This window comes from Contarinia nasturtii, unplaced genomic scaffold (genome assembly GCF_009176525.2).
Source record: "Contarinia nasturtii isolate CC-2019 unplaced genomic scaffold, AAFC_CNas_1.1 Cnas_scaffold_1371, whole genome shotgun sequence".
Classification (NCBI taxonomy): Eukaryota; Metazoa; Arthropoda; class Insecta; order Diptera; family Cecidomyiidae; genus Contarinia; species Contarinia nasturtii.
The window spans coordinates 1,033,856-1,059,626 of record NW_022198708.1 but is presented as its reverse complement, the minus strand read 5'-3'; the positions used below and the strand labels follow the sequence as shown (position 1 = coordinate 1,059,626).

The 25,771-nt window shown below is 33.3% G+C and overlaps 6 protein-coding genes across 6 annotated transcripts; 3 read left to right on the top strand and 3 right to left on the bottom strand.

Annotated features, from left to right (window-relative positions):
- Positions 1 to 488: 488 nt before the first annotated feature.
- On the bottom strand, positions 489 to 1,959 carry LOC116346015 (formylglycine-generating enzyme). The gene is made up of 2 exons (XM_031775909.1): positions 1,137 to 1,959; positions 489 to 1,070 (listed from the first exon to the last, which is right to left on the bottom strand). The coding sequence occupies exons 1-2, from the start codon at positions 1,832 to 1,834 to the stop codon at positions 740 to 742; spliced, it is 1,029 nt and encodes a 342-aa protein (XP_031631769.1). The 5' UTR covers positions 1,835 to 1,959; the 3' UTR covers positions 489 to 739.
- A 667-nt stretch (positions 1,960 to 2,626) lies between these two features.
- LOC116346016 (succinate dehydrogenase [ubiquinone] iron-sulfur subunit, mitochondrial) lies at positions 2,627 to 4,480 on the bottom strand. Its single transcript, XM_031775910.1, has 4 exons — positions 4,291 to 4,480; positions 3,552 to 3,991; positions 3,137 to 3,422; positions 2,627 to 2,952 (listed from the first exon to the last, which is right to left on the bottom strand). The coding sequence occupies exons 1-4, from the start codon at positions 4,345 to 4,347 to the stop codon at positions 2,848 to 2,850; spliced, it is 888 nt and encodes a 295-aa protein (XP_031631770.1). The 5' UTR covers positions 4,348 to 4,480; the 3' UTR covers positions 2,627 to 2,847.
- A 197-nt stretch (positions 4,481 to 4,677) lies between these two features.
- On the top strand, positions 4,678 to 10,528 carry LOC116346014 (inhibitor of Bruton tyrosine kinase). Its single transcript, XM_031775908.1, has 10 exons — positions 4,678 to 5,308; positions 5,444 to 5,512; positions 5,622 to 5,655; positions 5,725 to 5,893; positions 6,195 to 6,626; positions 6,796 to 6,949; positions 7,085 to 7,322; positions 7,395 to 7,882; positions 8,191 to 9,526; positions 9,601 to 10,528. Exons 1-10 carry the CDS (start codon positions 5,138 to 5,140, stop codon positions 10,269 to 10,271), a joined length of 3,762 nt encoding a protein of 1,253 aa, XP_031631768.1. The 5' UTR covers positions 4,678 to 5,137; the 3' UTR covers positions 10,272 to 10,528.
- Positions 10,529 to 11,016: 488 nt separating this feature from the next.
- On the top strand, positions 11,017 to 11,900 carry LOC116346017 (ribonuclease kappa). The gene is made up of 3 exons (XM_031775912.1): positions 11,017 to 11,259; positions 11,453 to 11,569; positions 11,800 to 11,900. The coding sequence occupies exons 1-3, from the start codon at positions 11,191 to 11,193 to the stop codon at positions 11,893 to 11,895; spliced, it is 282 nt and encodes a 93-aa protein (XP_031631772.1). The 5' UTR covers positions 11,017 to 11,190; the 3' UTR covers positions 11,896 to 11,900.
- A 669-nt stretch (positions 11,901 to 12,569) lies between these two features.
- Positions 12,570 to 25,152, top strand: LOC116345629 (farnesyl pyrophosphate synthase-like). The gene is made up of 8 exons (XM_031775129.1): positions 12,570 to 13,479; positions 22,309 to 22,403; positions 22,475 to 22,545; positions 22,635 to 22,659; positions 22,779 to 22,897; positions 23,714 to 24,075; positions 24,165 to 24,391; positions 24,748 to 25,152. The coding sequence occupies exons 1-8, from the start codon at positions 13,277 to 13,279 to the stop codon at positions 24,927 to 24,929; spliced, it is 1,284 nt and encodes a 427-aa protein (XP_031630989.1). The 5' UTR covers positions 12,570 to 13,276; the 3' UTR covers positions 24,930 to 25,152.
- Positions 20,521 to 21,727, bottom strand: LOC116345631 (chromobox protein homolog 1-like). Its single transcript, XM_031775131.1, has 2 exons — positions 21,278 to 21,727; positions 20,521 to 20,980 (listed from the first exon to the last, which is right to left on the bottom strand). The coding sequence occupies exons 1-2, from the start codon at positions 21,564 to 21,566 to the stop codon at positions 20,796 to 20,798; spliced, it is 474 nt and encodes a 157-aa protein (XP_031630991.1). The 5' UTR covers positions 21,567 to 21,727; the 3' UTR covers positions 20,521 to 20,795.
- Positions 25,153 to 25,771: the final 619 nt, after the last annotated feature.

The following is a 25,771-nucleotide window of genomic DNA, read 5'->3' as shown; positions in this document are numbered from 1 at the left end:
TGATTTCATGTCGCATTCACGCCAAAATCCGTAATTAATGAAATTTTAAGATTGAACAACATTAAAAACATGAAAAATAATTTTAATATCATTATTATTGCTCAAATATTTAAAAAGTAACACAAAAACTAACAATTTTACCACAATAAACCAAAACAATGCAAAATTGCCAATTCATTTGACACATAACCTGTCATTTGTCATGCGTGAGCGAATCACGATTCAAATATCATTCTGTCAAATGAATTGGCGAATTTGCATTGTTTTGGTTTATTATGGTAAAATTGTGAGTGTTTGTGTTACTTTTATTAATATTTAGGCAATTATTTTGATATTAAAATTATTTTTCATGTTTTTAATTTTGTTCAATCTTATATTTTCATCAATTACAGATTTTGGCGTGAATGCGACATGAAATCAATTTACAAATGTGTTTTTAGTCCAGGAAGTGACATCGGCAACCAATCAGTATCAATAATCAAATCATTTTATACAGAATTTAACGCTCTTCAAAATGATAATAGCCACTTTTTAATATTTTTCATGTGGAAACACCCTAATGTACATTCAGTAAATTTACTACGATTTTCGGGAATGTTTGTACGAATTTTGGTTGACCCTATTATTTTTCATTCCAAATTCAACAAGACATATACAAAAATATGTTCACGTTTTCAGTGATACTCAATAAAAATGAATCTATTTGATAACAAAAAAAAAAAAAAAACGATCAAACGCTTTAATCAAGTTGGTTGATTGATTTGGCACATCGAAAGCCCAAATTTCCGGCCGAACTATCAGCAGTATTTGATGATCGTGCCGCGCAACGATAACGATAACAATATGATTTATGACAAAGATATGATCCGCCTTTCTTCACTCTCTCCACCGTTTCCAAATCCTCTTCATCTCCACTCTCGTTCCATTTGGTATCTGTCCATTCCCAAACGTTTCCAACCATATTATACAAATCATAGTCGTTCTGCTTGAAGCGATTAATTGGACATGTCGATGTAAAACCATCTTCACCAGTGTTATCATTCGGAAATGCTCCTTGCCAAATGTTTAACCTGGATATAGGAATCAATGTGAATGAAGAATCCTTATATGTTGGCGAAAATGAAAAGAATAATTACCAATGTTTATCGCCCGGTTGCAATTTATTTCCCCATGGATATAGTTTTTGGTTTTTTCCACCGCGACACGCTACTTCCCATTCAAATTCGGTTGGCAGACGTTTGCCTTTCCATTTGCAAAACGCACTTGCATCAAACCAACTTACATGAACCACCGGGTGATCCAATCGATCACCAATCGATGAATCCACACCTTCGGGATGTTTCCATGATGTTCCATTCACTTTGTACCACCACGGTACACTAGCCACACGACTATCTTTGTATAAGTTTTGTTGTGTCGGTGTTAACTGGGCTTGAAATACAAAGCTATCACCGAACTTTTCTGAATACGTTAAATAATTGGTGGCTTGGATAAATTGTGAAAATTCTGCATTTGAAACTTCATATTTGTCGATAAAATATCCATTTACGTGAATGCTACGTTCGGGAGACTCTTGATCACTTTCAAATATCGGCTCATTCGTTCCGACCAAATAATCACCGCCAGAAATTTGCACCATTTCATCGTGAACAAAATCCGTTGTTATTGGTGCCGTGCAATACCCATTCGAAATGCCATTTTGAGTGGAATCAAATGTGGGCGCATCTTCAATGGACTTTGATCGACTTGTTTCACCGCAGCCACACTCACTGGCTATTATATTGAGGTAATTTTTAAACAAAACTAAAACAAAGATACAACATTTTATATACATTTGAGAGTTTCACCTTTCAATTTCAACTAAAATCTATTTTTTTTTTTTCAACTTTTGTCACGATAAAATTTTCATTCTTTTATATCTGAGAGTTTCTTTATTCTTAATTAAAAATGTGTTTCATGCCATGCGTGGAATTTTATATTTTTATTATCAAGTTGGTAGATACTTATGCCATAAAAAACACTACAACAGTTTTGAAAGTGGTCTGTGTATCATGGGCCACAGATGGCGTTTCGAAAAATCGGTCAATGTAATGAAGCAGTTGATGAAATTTATTCAACAAATAGTCTATTTTGAAAAGAAAGCCTCATAGATCTCAAAAATGATAAATCTAATTTGTTGTTGGTTGATTTTATATTAAATCTACCAAAATTGAATTAAGTATACCGCATTTTTTCACTCTATGTGATCATTTACTACATTTAATAAATATCGGCAATGCAGAGAGTTTTACGGTATGAGATTATTAGCTGGCATCTTAGTAATTAGTTTTTTATATAAAATTGCATCCCATTGCTTTCAAACTTTGAGATGGACCGAAAGCAGGTCATTTGGTGTCAATGAAGCAACTTTCTTCAAAACATAGCTACCATGAGTTGCGAATCGCTCGCAATTAAATGGTATCGTAATATCGCAGAAACGAAGCTGATCCTATGCAATGGTATACACGGCCGTTCAATCATGATTTTGTGCCTGATACGTAATGGATGAAAATCGTTGAAAATTGTTCCTGAATAATTATTAGCAAATCTACAAAATATATTAAAATGGAATAAAAATGCTCAAATGTTCGTACCAAACATGAAATCCATAACTTATTTATTTAGAAATAAAAAGCGAATCGTTTACAACTTGTGATTGAATAAATTCATTGAATTGAATTTATCCGCCAGTAACGAACAAATGGTCAAAATTGGTGGATACAATATTTATATCTGTCGCTCGGTTGGGAAACAAATCGGCATTTGGATTGAATTGGTGCTACTTTAATTATTGAATATCTATACACTTCATTTCTTATGCAGAGCGGCCGTTTCCAATTTTGGCTCCGGTTTCGTATGTAATCCGGACAAAAGACGCTTCAATTCAGCAATTGCTTTGCCTGGATTTAAACCCTGGAAAATTAAATACAGAAAATCACATTAAAATTTGTGCGGATTTATGGGGGAATTAAAGTGATCAAAATGAGCGGGAGTGAAAATTTAAAAAAAAGAACAAAAAATAAAATTGAGAAGGAAATAAATTAGAGCAAAAAAAAATTGGGATATAAAGGAAAAAGATTGATGGATATGATTATACCTTCGGGCATGTTTTCGTGCAATTCATAATTGTATGGCATCGATAGACACTGAATGGATCTCTCAAGCGATCAAGTCGATCTTTAGTCGTGTCATCACGTGAATCGATGATCCAACGATAAGCTTGCATAAGAACGGCCGGTCCTAAGTACTTGTCAGCATTCCACCAGTATGACGGGCACGATGTTGAACAGCATGCACACAAAATACACTCATACAAACCGTCAAGTTGTTTACGATCTTCAACATCTTGCAAATATTGCGCATCACCTTTTTTCTCGGTGGTTCTAAAAATGACAATGATTCATTGTAGATTAATGCCAATTGAATCGCACATCAACCAAATATTGAGTACAATATTAAGGTGGACTTTGATCTAGAAAAAAATTGAACGGAATTGAAAAAAAGGTGCTCACTTTCTTTGCAACCACGGTTGAATTGAGGTATATTGTTTATAAAAGTTGCTCATGTCCGGCACCAAATCGCGAACAACATACATATGCGGTAATGGATAGATTTTGCATGGCTTATTCAAATCTGTATCGATTTTACTGATGCATGCCAATGTATTTGTTCCGCCAATATTCATGGAGCATGATCCACAGATACCTTCACGGCACGATCGACGAAATGTCAACGTTGGATCGATTTCATTTTTAATTTTAAGCAATGCATCCAGAACCATTGGTGCACAATCGTTCAAATCGACTTGATATTTCTGCATGTGTGGTTTTTCATTTGGTTTGTCCGGATTCCATCGATAAATCTCAAATGTTTTCACTCGCGGTTGTTTGGTTGGTGCTGGTTCAGCGGCAGCAGCTGCAGCATCCGATGTTGATGTATTGAGGAATCGAATCTATTTTTTTGATTAAAATTAAGACACGGATAAGATAAAAAATTTATTATTATTATGGAATTTTCTAGACATTTTCAAAATTTTCTTTTCGACAAAATTAATCTGTGATGAATTCAAAAGTTTATGATGACATTTCAATGTTACAGCGTAGTTTGGGCAAAAAAATAAGACTCAAAACAAATTCTGTACATGTTATGCAATCATATTTGTCTCTAGTTCATATGATATATCCAAATGTATTAGATGAATGGGGGAGAAAATATGTGCAAAAGAACGAGAAAAAAAACTAACAAACGTACCTGAGTCAAGAGACCTCGGTTGATTAACAGACGACGAGCTTCCATAGCGAATACCATTTCAAAACACTGTGGATTAATTATTTTTTGTTTAAAAAAAACCGATTATTCTTTTATCAATTGAATCGTGAAAATATTGAAACGACACTGCGTTTGCAAAGTTTTCGACTGACACTTACTGCATTTTTCATATGTGTCAAATAGAATTTCTCTATATACGATACTCGTGCGTACTAACATACATACGATGTGAGCGTCATCTGTTGTGAAAAATCAGGAGAAATCGATTTTATAGTTGCGACCAATGTGTTGAAAATGTTAGTTTGACATTTTAAATAAATCAATTTTTTTTATTTAACCAAAAACTAACTACAGTTGTCACCACAGTAACATAAAATCAATTGTCTATTTGCGAAATTATCAAGCCATACGTCATCGGTTCGTACCAGTCAAGAAAAAGCCCAAGTGATACAGAAGTAAAAGTGCTTTTTTTACATTTATTCATTCACTGGACAAATGATGTAAATCGTGGCATTTCGGTGTGTCAGTGCGGTGTTTGTTTGTTGATGTAAACATTGATTTTTGGAAATTGCACAATTCGTCGCAACGCTGTTGATACGAGATGTGCACAAATAATTTATCGTTACACTTAATACCAACATCACATCGATCGACATTTGTGTGAGATCGAAGTTTTTATTCTCTGTTCCTTGCCACTATCAGTTTTCAAATCAACACAACTACTTTGCCATACATTCACTATTTCGTCAAACAAAATCGACGAAAATTTCGTTTTTTTTTAAAAAGTAAATTGTAATTTTGAGATTAAATTGTGGCTTTTCCATCGAAAATGTTTAACATATCCAATTTTCAATACGAAAATTGCGGCAAAAAATGCAAGAATCCAGAGCATAGTGAACGTATTACAGGTGTTTTACTGAATAATTCATTACCCGATGATAAAATAGCCGCATTCATTGCAAAAACTTGCCGAAATTTCGCTCATAATTTGAATCATCAGGTGGGCATTTTATGTTCGGTCTAAGTGTTTTGTCCTTGTTAATCAATATTCACTATTCACATTATTGAGTGAATATATGAATCAATCGAGTCGTAATTAAGTGCAATTTTCTCATTCACACAATCGTTGTTACAGGGCCAAACTGCTTTACACGCTGCAACTGCAGGACACAAGTATGCAGTCGTCGAATGGCTCATCAATAATGTCAGTTTTTTTCAAAATTAATAATTTCAAAGAGAATTAAAAAAAAAAACATAAGATTTTTTGAATCATTTACTGAATTTTTAAACTAATATTTGTTATATACAAAAAGGGTGCCGATGTCAATTTACCTGATAAACAATTAGGTAATTGTTGTCACTGCATATAAAAAAGAAAGAATATAAAACTAAATCGATATGAATGGATTTTCACAGGTCAAACAGCATTACATCGAGCCATTAATAATGGATATTTTGATATTGCATTGTTATTGCTTAACTATGGCGCATCATTCGAAATTAATGATTTCAAATTAAAAGCACCCGTACAATATTGCTGCAAACCCAAAAATTACGTTCACGAACAATCGCAGATTAAAGAACAGTAAGTATCATTTCAAGAAATTTATAGCAATTGATTCTTACGATTTCTTTTGTGGTGGAAATGAAACTGTTGTTCAAAGTTGGAAAAAGCCAAAAAAATTGAACTCAAAAATGAATACCGGAATATTATTTTGTGGGAAAAAAATTCCACCACACCAATTTGGATTATCAGATGTAATTACTGATTCTATTTCTCTCACGTTTCGAATTATTTATAATATATGAAATGATGAACTGATTAAAAAGTGCCCCTTATTCTTATTCTTCTTCGTTTTTAAATGTTAATTTCTCTTCCTTTTCAGAGATCAACAAAAAGAGATTCTTGTGTGGGGAAATAATCGAAACTACAATTTAGGCTTGGAAGACAAAGAGGGAAAATCCTATCCGCATAATTTGGATTGTTTTTCCAAGCAAAATGTTTCAATCAATAGTGTTAGCTTGAGTTGTTATCATTGTTTGTATGTGGATGATAAAGGTGAATTGTATGCGGTTGGTTTGGGCGATGGTGGTCGTTTAGGAACAAATAATGAAACTACATTGGTTTTGCCGCGAAAAATTTACCTCACCAATAAACACAAGAATGAACGTGTCATCAGTGTATCGACCGCACGGAATCATTCAATCGTTTTAACGAATGATGGTCGGATTTTTACGTGCGGTTTAAATACGCATATGCAGCTGGGCCAACGAAATCCGATCGAAAAATCATTAATTATGCGAGAAATTGATATCGGGTAACAATTGCACATTTCCCACTTGTTAACCTTTTCGCCTGTTGCAATAAATCACGACTGAATTTGATCGAACTGGAGACTATTGAGATCTGCATCAAATTCAGTAGTTCTTTCATGCAGAACTAATCATTGATTTTTTAAACTATATATGATAAATTTGGTGTTTCAGTGATCGTGGCCATTTTAATGGTGTTATCGCACGTGATTATCACTGTTTGGCGTACACATCAAATTCCGTTTATGTGTGGGGTACGAATTGTGGACAATTTGGATTGCCCATCGATGACGTCAAACCGATAACAACGATCGCTCAACCGAAAAAGGTAGCTTTTATCACAATAAATATTCACCTGCCTAAATAATACTTTTGAATTTTTTATTTTTTCAAAACTGTCAATGTCAAAATTACTTACCATTAGAAAAATAATTCAAATGGCTATCGATGATTTTCCTTTCAGTTGGAGACATTTTCACATGACATTGCATATGTTGATTCAACTAATGGAGCGATTGTTGTTCTCACCACATCGGGTTTGATGTTATTGTATACAAATCACAAGGTGAAAACGCTAAAAAAGCCCATATTGCACGAGTCAATCAAGCACATTGCTGTAGTCGGTGGTAATTCAACCAATATGAATACTCAGGAAAAAGGACAAAGTCGAACAAAACCATCAGTTTCAACGCATGAAAAGTGTATGATAAATCGAATCACCAATTTTTATTGATCAATTTTTTTTTATTCATTCCAATTTTTCTATTTTACAGTTTCAACATCTGACCCATTGGAGATATTAGTTTTAACGCAATCGGATACGTTGTTTCTCTGGTCAAATGATGAGCAAAAATATTTGCGATGTTTTATGGCCCATTCATTTTCCATAAAAAATGTCTATTGGTGTAATCGAATGGTGGTGTTAATATTGGCCACCGATGGCATTCTCTACAAAGGCACCATCACCAGGCATTCAGTCAATCCGAAAGAATGTCGTGGCTGCGATGAAGAGTTTGTTGAAATCAATCGTCGAATGGATATTAGTGAGACGCATAAATGTGACATCGTTTTAACGCGAATACCAAACATTGATCGTGTTACAAACTGTTCTGTTGATCAAAATGGTGAATCATTCGTTGCTTTACAAGAGTATTCGAAACGATATCTTTTTATTCCACATTTACCCGATGATCCAATCACATTTAAAGCATTACTTAACGAAACCAGTGAATTTGATTTACTGCATGACATCGTTTTTCATGTAAGTTCACAAATGAATGGAGGGAAAGAGAAGTTATTGTGGGAAATAGTGCTCTGACCAGAGTTTCTGTAGCTTCTGAATAAATTTTTGAAATCCATTATGTCGATTGTGTCATTTGGGGTCAAAATTCAAAAATTTTGTTGAAGTGATGAAAATGAATTTCTGGCAGAAAGAAAATCAGCAAATTTGATTTTTTTTAAATTGAAAAGGCAAATAAAAATCCCCCAAAACTCTTTTTTCCTCTAAAAAATTTGAAATCTTCTTCTTAAACAAATGTTAAAATTGTAAAATGTCGACATCGCAAATAGGTTGAGGATGAAGTGTTTCCAGCGCACAAATACATTGTCTACTCACGTGCCGAAGGATTGCGTGAAATCGTACGAAAATACAAAGACAAACACATTTATTTGAACTACGATGGTTTAACATCAAAAATGTTTGAGCTCATGATGAGATACATTTATGAAAATTATACGTTAAGCATGACGGATATTGAGGATGTTGAATCATCATTTGATCCGTACAGTGGTCTTACAAATCTAGACATCTATACTCTATTCCGCGAGTATATGGGAAAATTTGGTGTTTCAAAATTGTTTGATCGTTTGATGACGCCGTCAGAAATCAAAGAGTCCCCACTAAAATTGAATCGCCTCAGTTTTCCGGAATTGTACGATGTGACGATACAATGTGCAAACGATCGTGATATAAAAGCGCATCGATGTATATTGAGCACACGATTGGAGTACTTCAATTTAATGTTCAACAGTCATTGGTCGGAATCGCAAAAAGATGTAATCAATTTAAAAACGATTCCATTTGAATATATGGAACCAGTTATCAATTTTCTCTATCACAATGACACAAATCTGATTCGAAAAAAAGACTATACCGATTCATTTTTGTATGGTTTAATGGAAATTTGTGATCAATTTTTTGTGACGCGTTTGAAGAATATCATTGAAATTATGATGATTGAACGAATGACATTGAAAAAATGCGCCGACATGTATGAATTTGCAACGGTGTTCAATTGTAGTCTTCTCGAATCGGCGAGTTTGGATTTTATTTGTCAAAATATGAGCCGTTTGCTGGAGAATCGTTGCTTAGAACATTTGCAAATCGAAAGTATGGAAAAAATATCCGAATATTATCGACAGGTATTTCAAATTAGCGAAAATGGTGAGCATGTGATGAGTACGGTATTCGGTGGTTGTATTCGAGACGAAGATGTGATATCGTTTGTCGATGATTTTTATGTGGATTTATTCCAGAAAAAAGATACAGTTGCGAAATCGGCGACGATTTCAACCACAACAAAGCCAAAAAAGACCGAACGTCTGTCGAGCGATCGACGAAATTATGAGAAAGAAGCTATTAATCTCGTGAAAAATCTATCGATTGAAGAAAATACAGCGACAAAACAAAAACAACCCGTCATCGACGATAGTATTATCATTGAAGCCGAAGAAATTGCAAGATCATTCACAACGGAATCCACGAAATGGATGAAAGTGACCGATAAAAAAGACGTAAAAAAGAAAATCGTATTGGCTGGCCTCAAATCGAATGATGTTCTACGAAATGAACCAAAAGAATTGGAGAATTTCACACCATTAAAATCGTCAAAAACAATGAGTCAAGGTATAATCAGATACTATCATTGTTCCATTGCCCATTGATTAATTTTCATTTTTCTTTTCTAATTCTACCTTCAGGTTCGAGTGCTGGTGACCAAAGTGATTTGGATAAATCCACAACGCCAATACCAATCGAATCACCGTCGGAGAAAAGCTCCACGTTCAATTTAAGTTTGGGCGATTTCACACCACAAAAAGGAACAAAACTATCACAAAAGCAACGACGACGTCAATTATCACAAAGTGAAAAAAGTGAATGTTCGCCGTCGTCGATCAAACACACTGAACAATCACCATCGAAAAAAACAGTTGCATGGAATGCATCAACAACTTCAACACCCGAACAGACAAACGTGTGGAAAGTGAAATCAACACCAGATGCAACAGTGAATAAAACACAACCGATTAATATTGCATCAACCAGCAAAGCAAATGCAAATCATTCAAATGCATCGTTTAATGAAAGCTTTTATTCATTGTCACCGATCAAGTCTAGTGTACACAGCGGTTCCAACGATGACGACAGCACAACTAGTTTCACAAAAATTTTAGTAGACGAACGACGTCAAAAGGAATATTACAATAAAATGAAGAGCAAATCATTGTTGCTGACGCAAATTGAGGAGACAGCCATCGATGAACTGAAGAAATTTTATAACATTGACAATGTTTGTGATGAACATATTGAAATTGAACGAAAACCACATGTTACAGCAACCGTTAATTTTGCCAAATGGAAACATAACTAATTTGCATGAAAAAGAAGTCCTAGAGAGAGAGAGAGAGAGAAATTGTAAAAGTAAAATGCTACTCATTTCAAACTAATTTATGGCCAGAGTGAAATTTTTGTTTGCATATTTAAAATATTTTATTTTTGGTATTTCTAGTTACCATCTGATTAGTACATTTTTGCAGTTTAATTACAAATTCATGAAAATAGAAAGAATAGCATGTATTTATATATTTGGAAAGTTATATAATAAAAATCAAAACTTTAGTCAATCCACTCCAGTCATTTCAATGTTTGAAATCAAATCTCTTTTCTTCGAAACAAATAAATTTAAAAAAATTGTAGATTTGTTGGATACTACAATTGAAACTACATACGTCAAGACATAAAATTATATGGTTGCACTAGTTTTTAAAGATATTTTTAAATGATTGCGCTAATTGACGTCCCCACCAAATTTCTTTCGTACAATTTCTTGTGAATTTAAAAAAAATTGTTCTATCTTCAATTCTCAAGCATCTTTTGCTTTTTACGTGTCGCACAATCGAAAATATTATTGGTTTTGTTTGGCCCGGATGAAAGAAATGTTTTCCAAAATTATTTATAATAAAAAAAATGAATAAAATTGGCATTTTTTCTAAAATATTCAACTTCATGCTCATGCATATGATTGTCGTGAATTTTGTCAAAAGAGGTCGTTCTGTGTCGCATACAAATGAATAGGCTAATAAATAAGGCTGAAAAAACGCTGTCACATGATTGAGTCAATCATTTGACATGAAAAGATATCTATAGGAAAGAAAAACGACAACACAAGTGCAGTGGCTGCGAATCTTGTGATTACACACGAAACACTGAAATTCCAGCAACATTTTTTATCGTTTTAAAAACAAGATAATTGATTTTGTTCATTTGAAAAAGTGCTAAACAACGGAATCATGCAGATTTGTGGTCCAAAATTGTCGCTTTGCGGTTTGATTCTGTCCGTATGGGGAATTATTCAATTGGTAAGTAACAAAAAAAATTTTCGCTTTCTCGTGATATCATATGTACAATGACAAAGTATTTGAATACAATAAGAATTCAAATGATGGTTCTCTTTTGTTTGAAAAATCATTGATAAACATTCTTTTTGAAATGGAACATTTTGAATTAAGGACAGACAATTGAATTAAAATTAATTTGATTTTGTTTGGACAGACCTTGATGGGTATATTCTATCATATGCGCAGTGTGGCATTGATTGAAGATTTGCCGCTTAACCATTACCACACACCAAAAGAATTCTTCAACGCTGCTGATCTGGCATACTCACAGGTAATTTTACAATATAAAAAACCCGAAACAATCAAATGTTTCCCATGAAACAGAAAGAAATTCAAAAGGTTTTCTATGGACCAGAAATAGATATGGAACTTCTACATAGGCGGACTTGTATTGAATTTCATTGTTAAAAGTTTAATCCGTTTGCGTGATTTTCTTTGTTCGAATGAATTCGCTGTTCGATTTGAAACTAATCGCTTGTGTTATATGTTTGAACATTTCAGAATGCACTTAACTGTTGGATAGCTGCCTGTATCTATGTGGTGACATTGTTGGTGTCAGGACAACAATTTTATGCAAATAGTCGCACAACCGCTTAAGACCACAAAAAACCCCAAAAAAAATCCAACAAAATTGGGCGTTCTTTTAATTTAAATTTGAAGCATTTTCAAGTTTTAATTTGAAACATTTTTTTTTTTTTGCAAATATATTTAATTGTTTCAAAGTATTCAAATATCAAATTGTTCCATAATAAGTTTGTGAAAAATGTAATTAATAATAAAAAAAACATTCAACAGTATGTGTTAGTTTAGTCAAAAGGGACATTTTGTATTATTATTATTTTTTTCGTAGGAAAAATGTGATTTTATGCGATATTGATTATACCAAAACGTCTTTTCAATGGTCAATGGAGATGGTCGGCATCACGTGAATATCGTTCACATCTCTTGAAAAAAAATCACATAGTAAATTTGGTCGTCTCCATCATATTGATTCATATGGAAACTGTCAGACGAAATACATACGCATTTCTTCGCTGTTGTCAATATCGATTTGGCCAATGCAACAACTACTGTGTATACAATATTTACAGAAGCAGCACAATGCCAGTGTTTCACATACAGACAAAGTTGTACACATACGCGATGAATGTACACGCAGGCAAGCACATATACACATTTGTATGTATCGTGTTTGTACACGGCCTCACACAACATATAATCAAAAAAATAAACATGCTGACTTGCCGATGTAATCGGCTATACCGCGTCAAATAAAATCAGTCACGTAGGACATGTTCAAATGATCAGTAGTTCATTCGTGCCGGAACAGTTTCTTTTATTAATACTCTTCAGTCTCTCGTTGCCGAGATTTAAATAAAACAGTTTTCTTATAATAACGAATTTTAATAAATCCATTTTACGCCAACAAATTCGGTTCAAGCGAATTGAATAGTTTTTTTCAAAAAAAAAACAAGTGAATCAATTTTCACCTCGAACGATAAAGTAAACTTTCTTTCTTTGCGGCGAAATCGTGTAAATCTAGCCACAATCTAGAAAAAACAACAACAATCATTTTCGCTGAGATTTCGATAGTTTTAACATCCGATTTGCCATTCAAATCGCCCTGGAAATCATTTGTGCAAATTAATAAAAAAAAAAAAAACATTTTTAAAGCAACGACTTTGCGTCAAACTTTCGACGAAAATTGATATTTGAAAAAGAAGACACTTCGGTTTTTATTTTTTTAAAAGCGATTAAATAAATCAAATTGATTTCAAATTTACTTCTTCCGAGATTACAAATACCAATGATTTGAATACTCAGCGCGCGCGTGTGTTTGTTGAAATAAGTTTATTTAGCGAGAAAAAAGTGTGTCATTTCTACCGGAAAACAACAAACTTATCGACAAAAAATACATCGGTCACTATTTGATTTGTTCGTTCACTTATCACTTTGTTTCCCGGATTACACATACAAGATGTTCTCGAAGCTGACCAAAGTCACGTCGGCCCTACCATCATTTTCCATGATGCGTGTCAATCATAATATTTGCCATACCAAATGGATCTCGACCAGTTCTGGTAACAATCGCAGCGATGTACTCACACAAAATCAACAACAAACAAACGATAAACTTAAATTGGAGCAACAAGAACGATGGCGCATAAGACGCACTGAAAGGTAATATAATATAATCAAATCATAAAAAGAAACCATATCGCACAAATTCTACACGAATTAGAGTAAACTATACATTTTTTTATCAAATGATAATTATTTGATAATGATGTTATTTGTGATTGCGTAATTGCAAACAGAGGCATCTTACACAACAAGCTCATCGATTTTCATTTGGCACCTTTTTCTAGCGAAATGTATTGGGCTTTGAAGTGAGTTTAAACTCACTTCCACGGATGGTTCGGGGCATTGACTTTCGTTATCAAAGCAATGATTCAATTGAATGCGAGTATTCAAACTATGTGACAGAAAAGAATGTAGGCAAAGGAATTTGTACGAAGAAAAAAAGAATTACGGAAAAAAAAGGTTCCATTTCTACCGTTTACGTTCTCTGCAAAGAATTTCTTTATCATTTTACACGAAAACCACATGCATTTTATCGGTCATAAACGTCATATCACAACATTCATGTTTTATATAAACGTACGCCAAACGGTAACGCACCAAATGTTTTTGCCGGTAATTTATAAATAGAACTCACCGATTCACAATTGAATCGTGTATTAAAATCATTTTCTTCGTTGCTTCACATTCGAATGTTCAAATCAACTCGAAATTATTAGATCGATTTGTTGCCTTCTGTTTTTGCGTCATTTGAATCTCTTTGTTCAAAGTATTTTGCAGTTGTTTTATTATAAAAACACAACAAGAATGGAACATTTATCGAGTGTCACCTAGCCAGACTGCAAATGTTGTTTCTTCTTTTTTTGAACAAATATTTTTTTTCTATATTTTGACGTACATTTTTTTTACAATTCGAATATTTGTGTGACTAATACTTGAATACTTAAAAAAAATTGAATCGAAAAAGACTGATATTTTAAAAGAACGAATTAAAAATCGTATTCAAATCGTTTGTACAAGGAAGTAAATTCAATTGATATAATTGCGCAATAAAATGTCGTGCATTCGCGGCAAAGTTGATAGAATATATGATATATGCACTGAGTGCATTGTGCGTAGTATAAATATTTTGAAATGAGAAACAGCTGATTTTTTTTATGATGACTGTACACAGTACACATGTGTGTATGTGTGTGAGTGACAGAACCCATCTTTTAACACATATACAACGTTATTGAATAATAAGCACTTTTGGTATTAGGTGAACGTTCCTTTTTCTCTCACTCTCGAATTTGTTGTGTGTTTTGTGTTCTACATTTTTCTTGTACGTCGACGTCGTCGTTGTCGAATGTTGTGAAACGAATCGGTGTCTTGTTTCGTTTCTGGTTTTCGATGTTGTTTATTTCGATGAGTTTTGGGTGTGTGCGCAAATGCTTCTCTGTATATGTGTTTAAGCCTTCTGCTCATGTTGGCTTAAATTTCCGTTCATGTTCGTTGAACAGAATGTATTTTATTGCGTCGTGTCTAAATTAAGCATAAGATATGAGTTAATGGTACACTATTTTTGGTGAGACAGCATCGAGAATGACACAAACCATACCATTTTCTCTTTTGACTCAGGCTAAATGCTTAGTTGCCAAGTTTATCAATGCCTGGAGCAAAACACGATCGCATGAATAAACGTGCATTTGAATTTTTCTCTCTTTCGTCCCCGTCTCTGTTTCCTTTCACAAACGAAAAAAAAACCTGATTTTTTCAATCAAACAAATGCAAACCGAATACGATACACTTTTCGTGCATATTATAATTATGATGATTTCTATCTCTCAATTCTGTTCTAATCAAGTGACTCGCAACTACTAAATAAGTTGCATTTGATTGTCAAGGTTATAATGTTGTTTTAATTCATCATAATCAACGACGTAGGTGCGTCTGGCCACTTGTTTGTTGAACAAAAAAAAACAGAAACAAAATTTTAACTGACGGCAATCGTATCGAAGAAAGTTCATTCAATTACATATGTTTTATGAGGTGTCAATCAGGTGTCGTTGTGATTTAGTTTTCAGTTGAATTCAACAAAAACAAACACGAATGGATCGCATGGTGTAAACAAAGGTGTGATGTCATATACATAGAAACACCATATATGCATGAAAACTATACTAATGACGAACAGAACAATGAATAGAATATCAAATAAATATTCATTATAAAGACTCGATTTGTTGTCTTTTTCATCGTTTTGAACGTATTCCATAGTTACAGACTTGGAAATTGGATGATTTTGCGTACGAATTTTTATTTGGCATATCGGCATTTTTAATGAGCACACACCCGTTTTAATTTGGCGCTTGGGCGCTTTTACATTAGATTCCAATTTATATATCGACATGCTTTTATCATGAAGCCGGTTTGGTGGACCTCTTATCAAACGCTGTCCACATTCTCATTATTATTTGATTGAAGCGAAGAAGCATCAGTGCTCTTATCAAAACCAGTGACATTGGTAGTATGAACGAAAAATGGAGGACGGTGGAATGAGCGTCTAAGTAGAGTAAGAGACAGACAGATATGGAAAACGTGAAACCCCAATAGCACAAAATCAAATGACAAATTGGCGACTTACAGACTGTATCATACAGTAACAAGATTTTCGTGAGTTAGTAACACAATTTGAACAACAAAGCCATTTAAGTTCATGTATACACACTTCATTCAAGCACTTTGAGCATACGAACAACATTCCAATTTCCAATTCTATGACGACAAAGTCAATATAGCACAAAGAGAGTGAGATAGAATGACAGAATTAGAAACACACAGAGAGATAGAGTGAGGAGGGAATACTAGAGGGGATATGATTTGTATTCGAATGAGTTGGATCTGTGATCGATCGATAAAGGTTAAAGATCAAACTTGAAGTTAAAGATACACGAAAGAAATATAATCTCTTGTTGCTGTTGCTTTATCGCTGAGAATGCACACATCCAAATGATTTTAAAAATGTCGTTTATTTAGAGTCAATTCTTATTCTCTCTACAATCTCAACAGGCAATTCAGATAGCTACATTTTAAAAAAAATAAACAAAAATGATAACCGAACCGAAGGCATTCATTTGACATAGACATACATAGTTGCATTATCTCATGTTATAGTAAACTCTCAAATATTATTTGTTATTATCTTGTGTCACTTGACGTGAACGTGCTGCAAGCAAACACTTTGTTTACTTCTCGTTCAGTTTTGTTTTGCGTGCTACGATGTTTTCGCTCTAATCATTGCACGATGCAAGATACCTTTGAATTAAACAGTTGAATTTACATTTCATAATAATCTCTGTGGAAATTTTATGCAATTTTTTTCTTCTTCTCTCTCTCTCTCTCTCTCTCTCTGATTCATTCAATACTTTCAAGTCAAAAGAGACTACGTAGGTTGCTCCATAATTTTTTTTTAAATGGTACTTATAGTGTTGCCCGATGTAAACCATTGTCATATTCGTAAAGTTTGATGTTTTGGTATGTATTCGTGCCCTGAACCTTTTGTCGTACGAACGCTATTTGTATTGTTTACAGTGACTGGTAAACTGCGACTCAACAAAAAAATGAATTTTACACGTGAAGATTTTCGTAAAATGATTTACTACGATTTTCGAAGTAAATTATCTCAACAACAGTGTTTCGATCGACTTCATTTGGCCTTTGGCAATGAAGCACCAACCCTTCAGACAATTTATAACTGGTACCGAGAATTCCGTTGCGGTCGTAGTTCGCTCAAAGACGAGTTTCATACAGGTCGTCCAAAATCGGCTGTTGTGCCACAAAACATCGATGCTGTCAGAAAACTGATTATGGAAGATCGTCATGTGACCTACCGTGAGATTGAGGCATCTTTGGGCATTTCATCCCACAGCATACATACAATTTTGCATGAACATTTAGCCGTAAAAAAGATTTGCTCTCGTTGGATCCCACATAAATTGACCGATGAACAAAAAATGGCTCGTGTGAGTTGGTGTAAAGAAATGCTCAAGAAATTCAATCGTGGTGCTTCAAAAGACGTTAATAAAATCGTCACTGGTGACGAATCGTGGATATATGCCTATGAGCCCGAAACGAAACAGCAGTCGACTGTATGGGTCTTCCAAAATGAAGATAACCCAACGAAAGTTGTTCGAGCAAGAAGCACTTCGAAGCGAATGGTCGCCTGTTTTTTCGGGAGAAGTGGTCATGTGGCAACCGTTCCACTAGAGGATCGTAAGACCGTCAATTCTGATTGGTATACCACCATTTGTTTGCCCGAAGTGTTTGGTGAAATAAGAAAAAACAACCACCGTCGCAAAATAATTCTTCATCACGATAATGCGAGCTCTCACACATCTTTTCAAACTACTCGATTTTTGACCGGTCAAAACATCGAACTGATGGGTCATCCACCGTACAGTCCTGACCTGGCACCCAATGACTTTTTTTTGTTCCCAAGCGTGAAGAAAAAACTACGTGGTCAACGATTTTCGACACCAGAAGAAGCAGTTGAAGCGTTCAAAACACACGTTTTGGAGATATCAGTTTCGGAGTGGCACGAATGCTATGACAAATGGTTTCATCGAATGCAAAAGTGTATCGATCATCTCGGGGAATATTTTGAAAAACAATAAAACCATTTTCGACAAAAAACAACTGTGTTATATATGTTTTTAAAAAAAATTATGGAGCAACCCTCGTAATTGAATGCATCGCCGATTCATGCAATTATTATTGAAATAAAAGATATTTTTATCGTGGCTGACAAGCATAAATGTTTTTATGAAAATGACAAAGATGCGCATTGAATCGGTATTGTTGATGTGATTGAAACTTTCTCCGGCAAAATGAATATCATTTGTTGGAAATACAAAATCATTGTAAAATGTCATATAAATATTAGTAATATTTTAATAAATTGAAATGCGAGTCAATGATCCAATTGAAGACCAAATTATTGAATAACATATTGAGCATTGAAGGAGACACAATTTGATGGCAATGAATTGATTTTGGAATTTCGGATTTTGGTGGCCGGTAGTTAATTGACTTTTGTCGATGGCTGTAATATCGGACGACGACGGCTCATCGATGTGGTTAAAAGGGGAGGTGGTAACACATTTAGAATGCCATCGAAATAAATTAAAACAATTTAGTGTTGAAAACCCTGAAACGGAAATTGCTTTTTGATTTGTAAAATGATCACAATTGGCCGGCAATTTCCTTTTTGGTTTGATGCACCAAAAAGCGTTCAACCGAAAAAGACATTCACATGGTGCGCCGTTGCGTAATAAAGCTCATTTGCTTTGTATGTCTCTCTATCGCTCTTTGTCTCTATCTCTACCCCTCTCTCTCTCTTCCACCTTCTCTGCCTTCGTTTTGACTGTCTTCGCCTCTATTTCTCAAATATAAAACAAAAATGTGTGGATTTGTATGAGTGTGCATATGTCTGTTTGCCATTTAATTCCTGTGCAATTTTGCACCTAACATTTTATTTATATTGAATTTAGATATCGACAAATGCCAAATACAAACATTACATATTACGCATGCGCAAAGCATTTAACCGAATCGGCCGAGCAACAAACATGCGATCATTGTAGGGGGTATTTCATTTTTAGTTTTTTGCTATTTTTGAATTACATTCGATGTGTACGTGCAAAAGAATCAACCGTGTGTCAATAAACCAATGGATTTTGATTTTATGGTTACACACAAAAAACAATATACACAGATATAAAAGATGTGTATAGACTTTTTTTGCACGTTTTGATGTTGTAACAACGAACTCAACTTTGGTGAATATGAACGGTGCTAGACAATCCAAAACTAAACCATAATTCTCATTCTTGGCCATGTAGCAACACAACTATTCGATGCAAATCACTAATGATCACAAATGCAATGAATTAATTGCATGAATGCGTTTGTATGTGAAATCAAGATGATTCAGCTACCGCTGATTGTGCATTACAAAATGTAAAATAATAAATGGTCGATGCCCATAGGATTTGAAATGCATTCCACACGCGTTATGATCTTTCGAATACGTCTCTCTCTCTTTCTCTCTCTCAGTCCACCTCTATCCCACTGAAACTTATGCATTGATTAAATAGATTCGAATGGAACACGTTTTTCTCGTTTCGTTTGCCATTCGAGAGTTGAGTCCAAATTTATCCAAAACATACTCAAAACTTCGTTTCACATTTCCACACTCATTGATTCTTAACACCATTTGCGTTTCTTCATCTTATTCAATTTGTTTTTTTTTTTTGTTTTTAGTTGATTTCGTTGCAGACCGTTATGTTTCGGTGAGATGTTGTTTCATTGTAATCGAATCAACAATGAATATCATCTCATTTCGGAGCGAAATCAATTTCAAAGTTGTTATTTTCAACGTTTTAATTAATACGCAATTAGAAAATTGGCAAATTGTAACAAAACAGAAAATTAACACACACGTAAAACGACGAAAAAAAGATTCAGATGAATTCATAACAACAGAAGGTTTAGCCTAAGGTTGTTTTTATTTTTTTTTTTCAAACATTGTTTACACCTAATTATAATTTCAATACGCGCTACTGACAATAGCCTACTGTAAACACTAAACATTTGTGTGTCTTGCCCATTTTTATCACCGCAAAAACAATCACATAAACATACGCCTCGTGTTTTCCATGTATTTTCTTTAACGATTATTATTCTGTTTTTTTTTTTTCGAAGTCAAAGATAATGCATAAAGTCAACGTCTTTGTCACCGAACCCACACGTGTTGGCCGATGTAATTAATGTACATGATCCTAGGTATGAGGTTATAAGAGAACCACTGGCCAGATTTTCTTCGACTATAAAATTCCAGGTTTTATTTTTTACTCAGATTTTTTTTAGAGACGAAAACTAGATTGAAATATTTTATTTGTTTGTCGTAAATATAATAGTTCTTGCGAAGTGAGGTCATGTTTCCTTACAAATTACCTTAACAAATAAATTCTTTGAAAGACATTTTGTATTCCTAATATTCATTTTATTATTCGTCTTAAACATTACTATAACATAAGATCGTTTTAATTTGACGACCAAAATGTTCTTCAAAAAGAAAAGAAAGCTGAATGCAATGGATTATTTGTTTAATTTTATTCAAGGGTGAAAACAATGGCTAATACTAATGACTATACCCATAAAATGACCCTTCTTGCGAATTTACAGCACTCATTTGGATTTTTTCACAAAAAGTTATTTGTGTTTTAATGCTTTGCTTCTTTATTTTCTTCTTTTCATACATCGAATATGTTTGATGAAAATAAATTCAATGGAATTTTTCATTAAAATGCATAAAGGTATCATTGTTGCTGATAATTATTAATCGAAACGCGAAATGAATGAGAATACGTTTTCTATCTATCACCATCATCTGAATCCGTTGAGTTTGAATCCCATTCAATTCGATCTTCGTAATATTTGATCACCATTTGCGGGTATTTTGCATTGATTTGTGTTGATGGCACGAGATCCACTTCATTTGATCCTTTCCATTTCACCATGCACAACAGTCCACCATTGATCCGATCCCGACCTATACCTATAAGTTAAGAGAAAAAAATTCATTATAAATGATTTTCACAGAAAGTAGAAATGACATAAAGTTTGGAAAGAAGAGCAAAAAAATTCTAAAATAAAATTGTTAGAAGCAAACGAAATCACATTTCCAATGTGAATAAAGTCACCTGAAAAATGGTTGACATTACCATATTATTGATGTGAATAGTTAAAAAAAGAACAATTCTTTTTACCAAATTAATTCACTTCCTTTTTTGTATGATTTCGTGCAAAAAGTACAAAAGAATCCAATTAAATTATATAAAATTGTTTTTCTTACCAAGAATTTCTTTGAGTTCGAGCCCTTGTTCGAAACCAGTTTTTTTCGGTGATAAAGATTTCTTCAATGCCGGAAACGAAGTTGATTTTTGAACGAATTGGTCGACCGGCAGCAACGGCGACGGCGGCAACGACAATATTTCACTTGAACCTGAAACGTCTGTTGACTTTGAACTGTTAGATACAATAGAAATACTTTCATCTGATTTCAAATCAAACTGGTTTTGAACGCTGTTTTGCGATACGTTCATCTCTTCAACACTTTTGCATAGATCTTGTTCGTTCGACATTTTTTTTTTACAAAACTTGCGGTCTAGTTTATATGAATGAAATAGCACAAAAAAAAACAAAAAACGGCAAACTGATAGGTGTTTATTGTAAGACGTTCTTACTAAAACTGCAAGTCACATGTAACTTTAACAAAGTGATATGGTCCGTGGTCATTAGTAAAACTCATTTGTCGACAGATAAAAAGTAGTTTAACCGAATACGCTTGGTTCGTAAGTCTTCGAACTCTAAAAAGGAACACATCATAAAAACAATAATCGTTTTGTAAATATCATCCCAACGCAATCTAATATTTAAATGTTTAAGAAAAACGGAAAATAAATGGAAAAAATATGTTTTCTTATACACTCTTCGTTTTTAACGAAAAAAAAATGTTTGATAATTTGAACAGAAGCAAATACGATCCATATGTGTTTATTTCTATTCTTCTTTGCTTTCTTCTTTTTTTCGTTCGTATTGAAATTACAAAGATAGTTTCTGTTTTCCAAGGAACAATGTCATCAAATAAAAAAAAAACCAAATCAACAATTTTATGAATATTGCTCACTTAGTTACTCCACATTTTTCGATGCGATTTGCTCACTGCATAATATAATCATTTGGCGAAATCGTTATAATCAGGAAATGTATATCATTTCAATGCCCTACATGGATAATGAGCTACGCCATCATTTTATTGATTAGATGTGTAAGAACTTTCATCGAAATATGTCTTTTCATGATAGTAAAATTGTATAATTTCAGATTTTTATCTACATTGAATTACACGATGCCATTGGCTGCAAATGCGACCGCTGTATCAAAAGACGAGTGTCGTGAATTTATGTCCGTCTTTCCAGGTAATGATCGCAGCATGTCATTTTCTTATGAACATCATCTTTTTCAACGGATCGTTTGCATTTGTTTTTAGATCTGGTACGTGATTTGACAGAAAAGGCAAAGAAATATGATTCAAAAGATGCATCAAAATGGTTGGCCAAAGTGAGTGTTGATTATCCAATATCTATGTTTACAATGAATTTTATATCATATTTCAACTTTATTATGTTTATTCTATTCCTCCATTTCAGGCACTCCAATACAATGTTCCCTGTGGTAAAAAGAAGGGGCAATTCACTTAAAAATTGCCTTTCTATTATTAATTAATTCTTATTGATTGTTTTTCGATTATTTTAAATTAATTGTATTCTTTTCTTTTGTGATTCGCTCCTTAGGTAAAAAGAACCGTGGATTGGCAACTGTTCTTGCCTATAAATCATTGGTTGCAAATGAATCACAATTGACACCAGAAAATGTTCGTCTCGCTCATTATCTTGGTTGGTGCGTTGAGATGGTAAGTTATTAAAGCATAAAAACTCCCCTGACACTTTTTGCCGACCGTGCAATTATGTCAAAAATTACAATATAAGCCTCGTATCAATTGATTTCATCATCGCATTTTTCATAATGTGTGTTTTTTTTTTGTAGTTGATTTGTTCAAGAAAATGATTTTAATTAGAATGGATGTTGAATTATAAAAAAATGCGAATAAGTGCCCTTAGTGAAATTTCTGTCATATTCATGAAATATGACGATCTCATCTTAAAATGAAGGTTCGATGAGCTTCGTTTGCATGTAAATTGGTTGTTACCAAATTGATAATAATCAGTATTGTCACAAATTTCTATTTTTGAATTTCTTTTGAATCATCGATCGTGATCATTAGATTATGATGCGTACAAATTGTAAACGATCCCTTTGTGTGCTAATTACGAACAATGTCAAATGACTTATTCCAAAAATAGTTACTCAATAGCATTTCACTGATTCAAGTCATTTAATTTTTCACCCTGAGTTGCTAATGAATTTATTTTTGGTTTTGGTTACTCGCAGCAATCGATCAAACATTTGTTACGATGTTTTCAACGGTTACTGGAGAATTCAATGTTATCAAATCTGTTTACATAATTTATTTTGCATTCACAACTGTGTCCGTTTATCTATTTGTATGGAAATTCATTCGTTTTGTATATTCAATAGAATTGAAACCCCTTTTCTATATTCATCCCAAATAATAAATGATTTATGAGCTTATTTTGTTGTTCAGTTGTTTTTTCTTTTGTGGAATACGTCACTAATCACATGCATTTTTTTTTTGCTTTCATTCCAGTTGCAATCAACATTTTTAATCGTAGATGATATTATGGATGCGAGTGAAACACGTCGCGGTCAACCATGCTACTATAAATTGGAAGATGTTAAATTAACAGCAATCAATGATGCTATTATGATTGAGAATTGCATCTATTATATATTGAAGAAATATTTTAGTCATTTGCCATCGTATATAAAATTGGTTGAACTACTCCATGAAACAATGCTCATTACAACGATCGGACAATCGCTTGATTTACAAACGGCCAATCGTGATGTTAGCTGCTTTACAATGGACCGATATAAATCGATTGTCGATCATAAGACCGCCTATTACACATTCTACTTACCAGTGGCATTGGCAATGCATTTGGCTGGGTAAGTTTTTACATCGATTTTTAAAATTGAAAATATAATGAAAATTCTTTGAAATTATTAGTAAAAATACAAATCGTTTTAATTGACAGATATGAAGATCCAGAAGTGTTTCGACAAGCAAAAACGATCCTTTTGGAAATGGGTCATTTTTTCCAAGTGCAAGACGATTTTCTTGACTGCTTCGGCAATCCAGAGGTGACCGGTAAAATTGGTACCGATATTCAAGACAACAAATGTACGTGGTTGGCTGTGCTATGCATGCAACGTGCCACCGATGCACAAAAACAAATTATGAAAGATTGCTACGGCAAACATGGTAAGCAACAAATTGTTCACTTTCAATGCGAGCGTAAAATAAGTGAAAAATGGGTGGTGAAGATTTTAATTCAAACAGTTGGAAATTTAAAAAAAAAAACATGATAAAATGTTCTCGTCAAAAAATAATATTCCTTATTTTATGCTCGGAATAGTTGATAGCAACAAATTTAGATGTTCTCACATTTTAAAGTGAAAATGAATGGAAATTAATTGAAATATTCATTGGTTTAAACAGAATTAATGGTGACATTCGATTTTTCGGAGTGTTGATCATTTCATTTGGTTTTTAGTGAATAATTTAATTTTTCATTTAAATTCAAACGTTCTTTCAATTGGATTTTTTTTCTATTTCAGATGCGGAATGTATAAATCAAATTAAGCAATTGTACGAAGACTTGGGCATTCCGCATACATACAGTTTATATGAAGAAGAATCATACAACTTAATTAAGACGCACATTCAGCAGACATCTCGTGGTGTGCCACATAGCATTTTCTTTAAAATTATGGATAAAATTTATCGCCGTGAGAGTTAGATTTGTATGGAAAGCGTGTCAGACTAGCCGAACTGTATCGACATCAAGTAAACGATCAACCGATCGAAATATAAAATTATTCAAATTCATTAATTATTAGAAATATGTACGAACTATTTACCATTTTCGATGCAAAATCGGTAGATGAAAACAAACAACAACAAAAAATACGGACATTTCGAAGCAAAAAAAAATTAAAACAGAAGAAAAAGTCATAGATTTATATTATTATTCATATTATTTTTTTCACTTGTGTGGAAATGATAAATTGTCATCGACTGTTTCAATTGTAATGCAATACATATTTGTAATCTTTATATGTTAGTGATACATTTTTGGTATGTTCAAGTCATTCAAAATTCTCTTTTCTATTTGTTTTCTCCTTCGAAAATCAGACGATGAGTATTACTTCGATTTTATTTTGGATAATTTGGCCATAATTTATTGTTGAATGAAGTTAACAAGTTATCAATTAAGCACACTTCACAACCTACTAACCAACATTCAATGTAATTAATAATATTTCATAAGAGAATTACTATTATACGCAAAATACAAATAAAATCATTTGAAAATCTCAATCGAATGCTTCGTTTTATTGAAAAATTGTCCAATTCATTTGTGTATTCTATCTTTTTTAGCAAATCAAAATCATAATGAACTTAAAAATGATGTACTTTCATACAATAAATATTTCATTATTCCATAGAATTTTTCAAATTATTTTATTTTGCTAATGTTTTTTGAAGATATATGCATATTAGGGTGGGTCAAATTATAGGGGGCCGAAAAAATCTCCATGGGCACATCGCGATTCTGGTACTATGGGCCATAACAAGTAT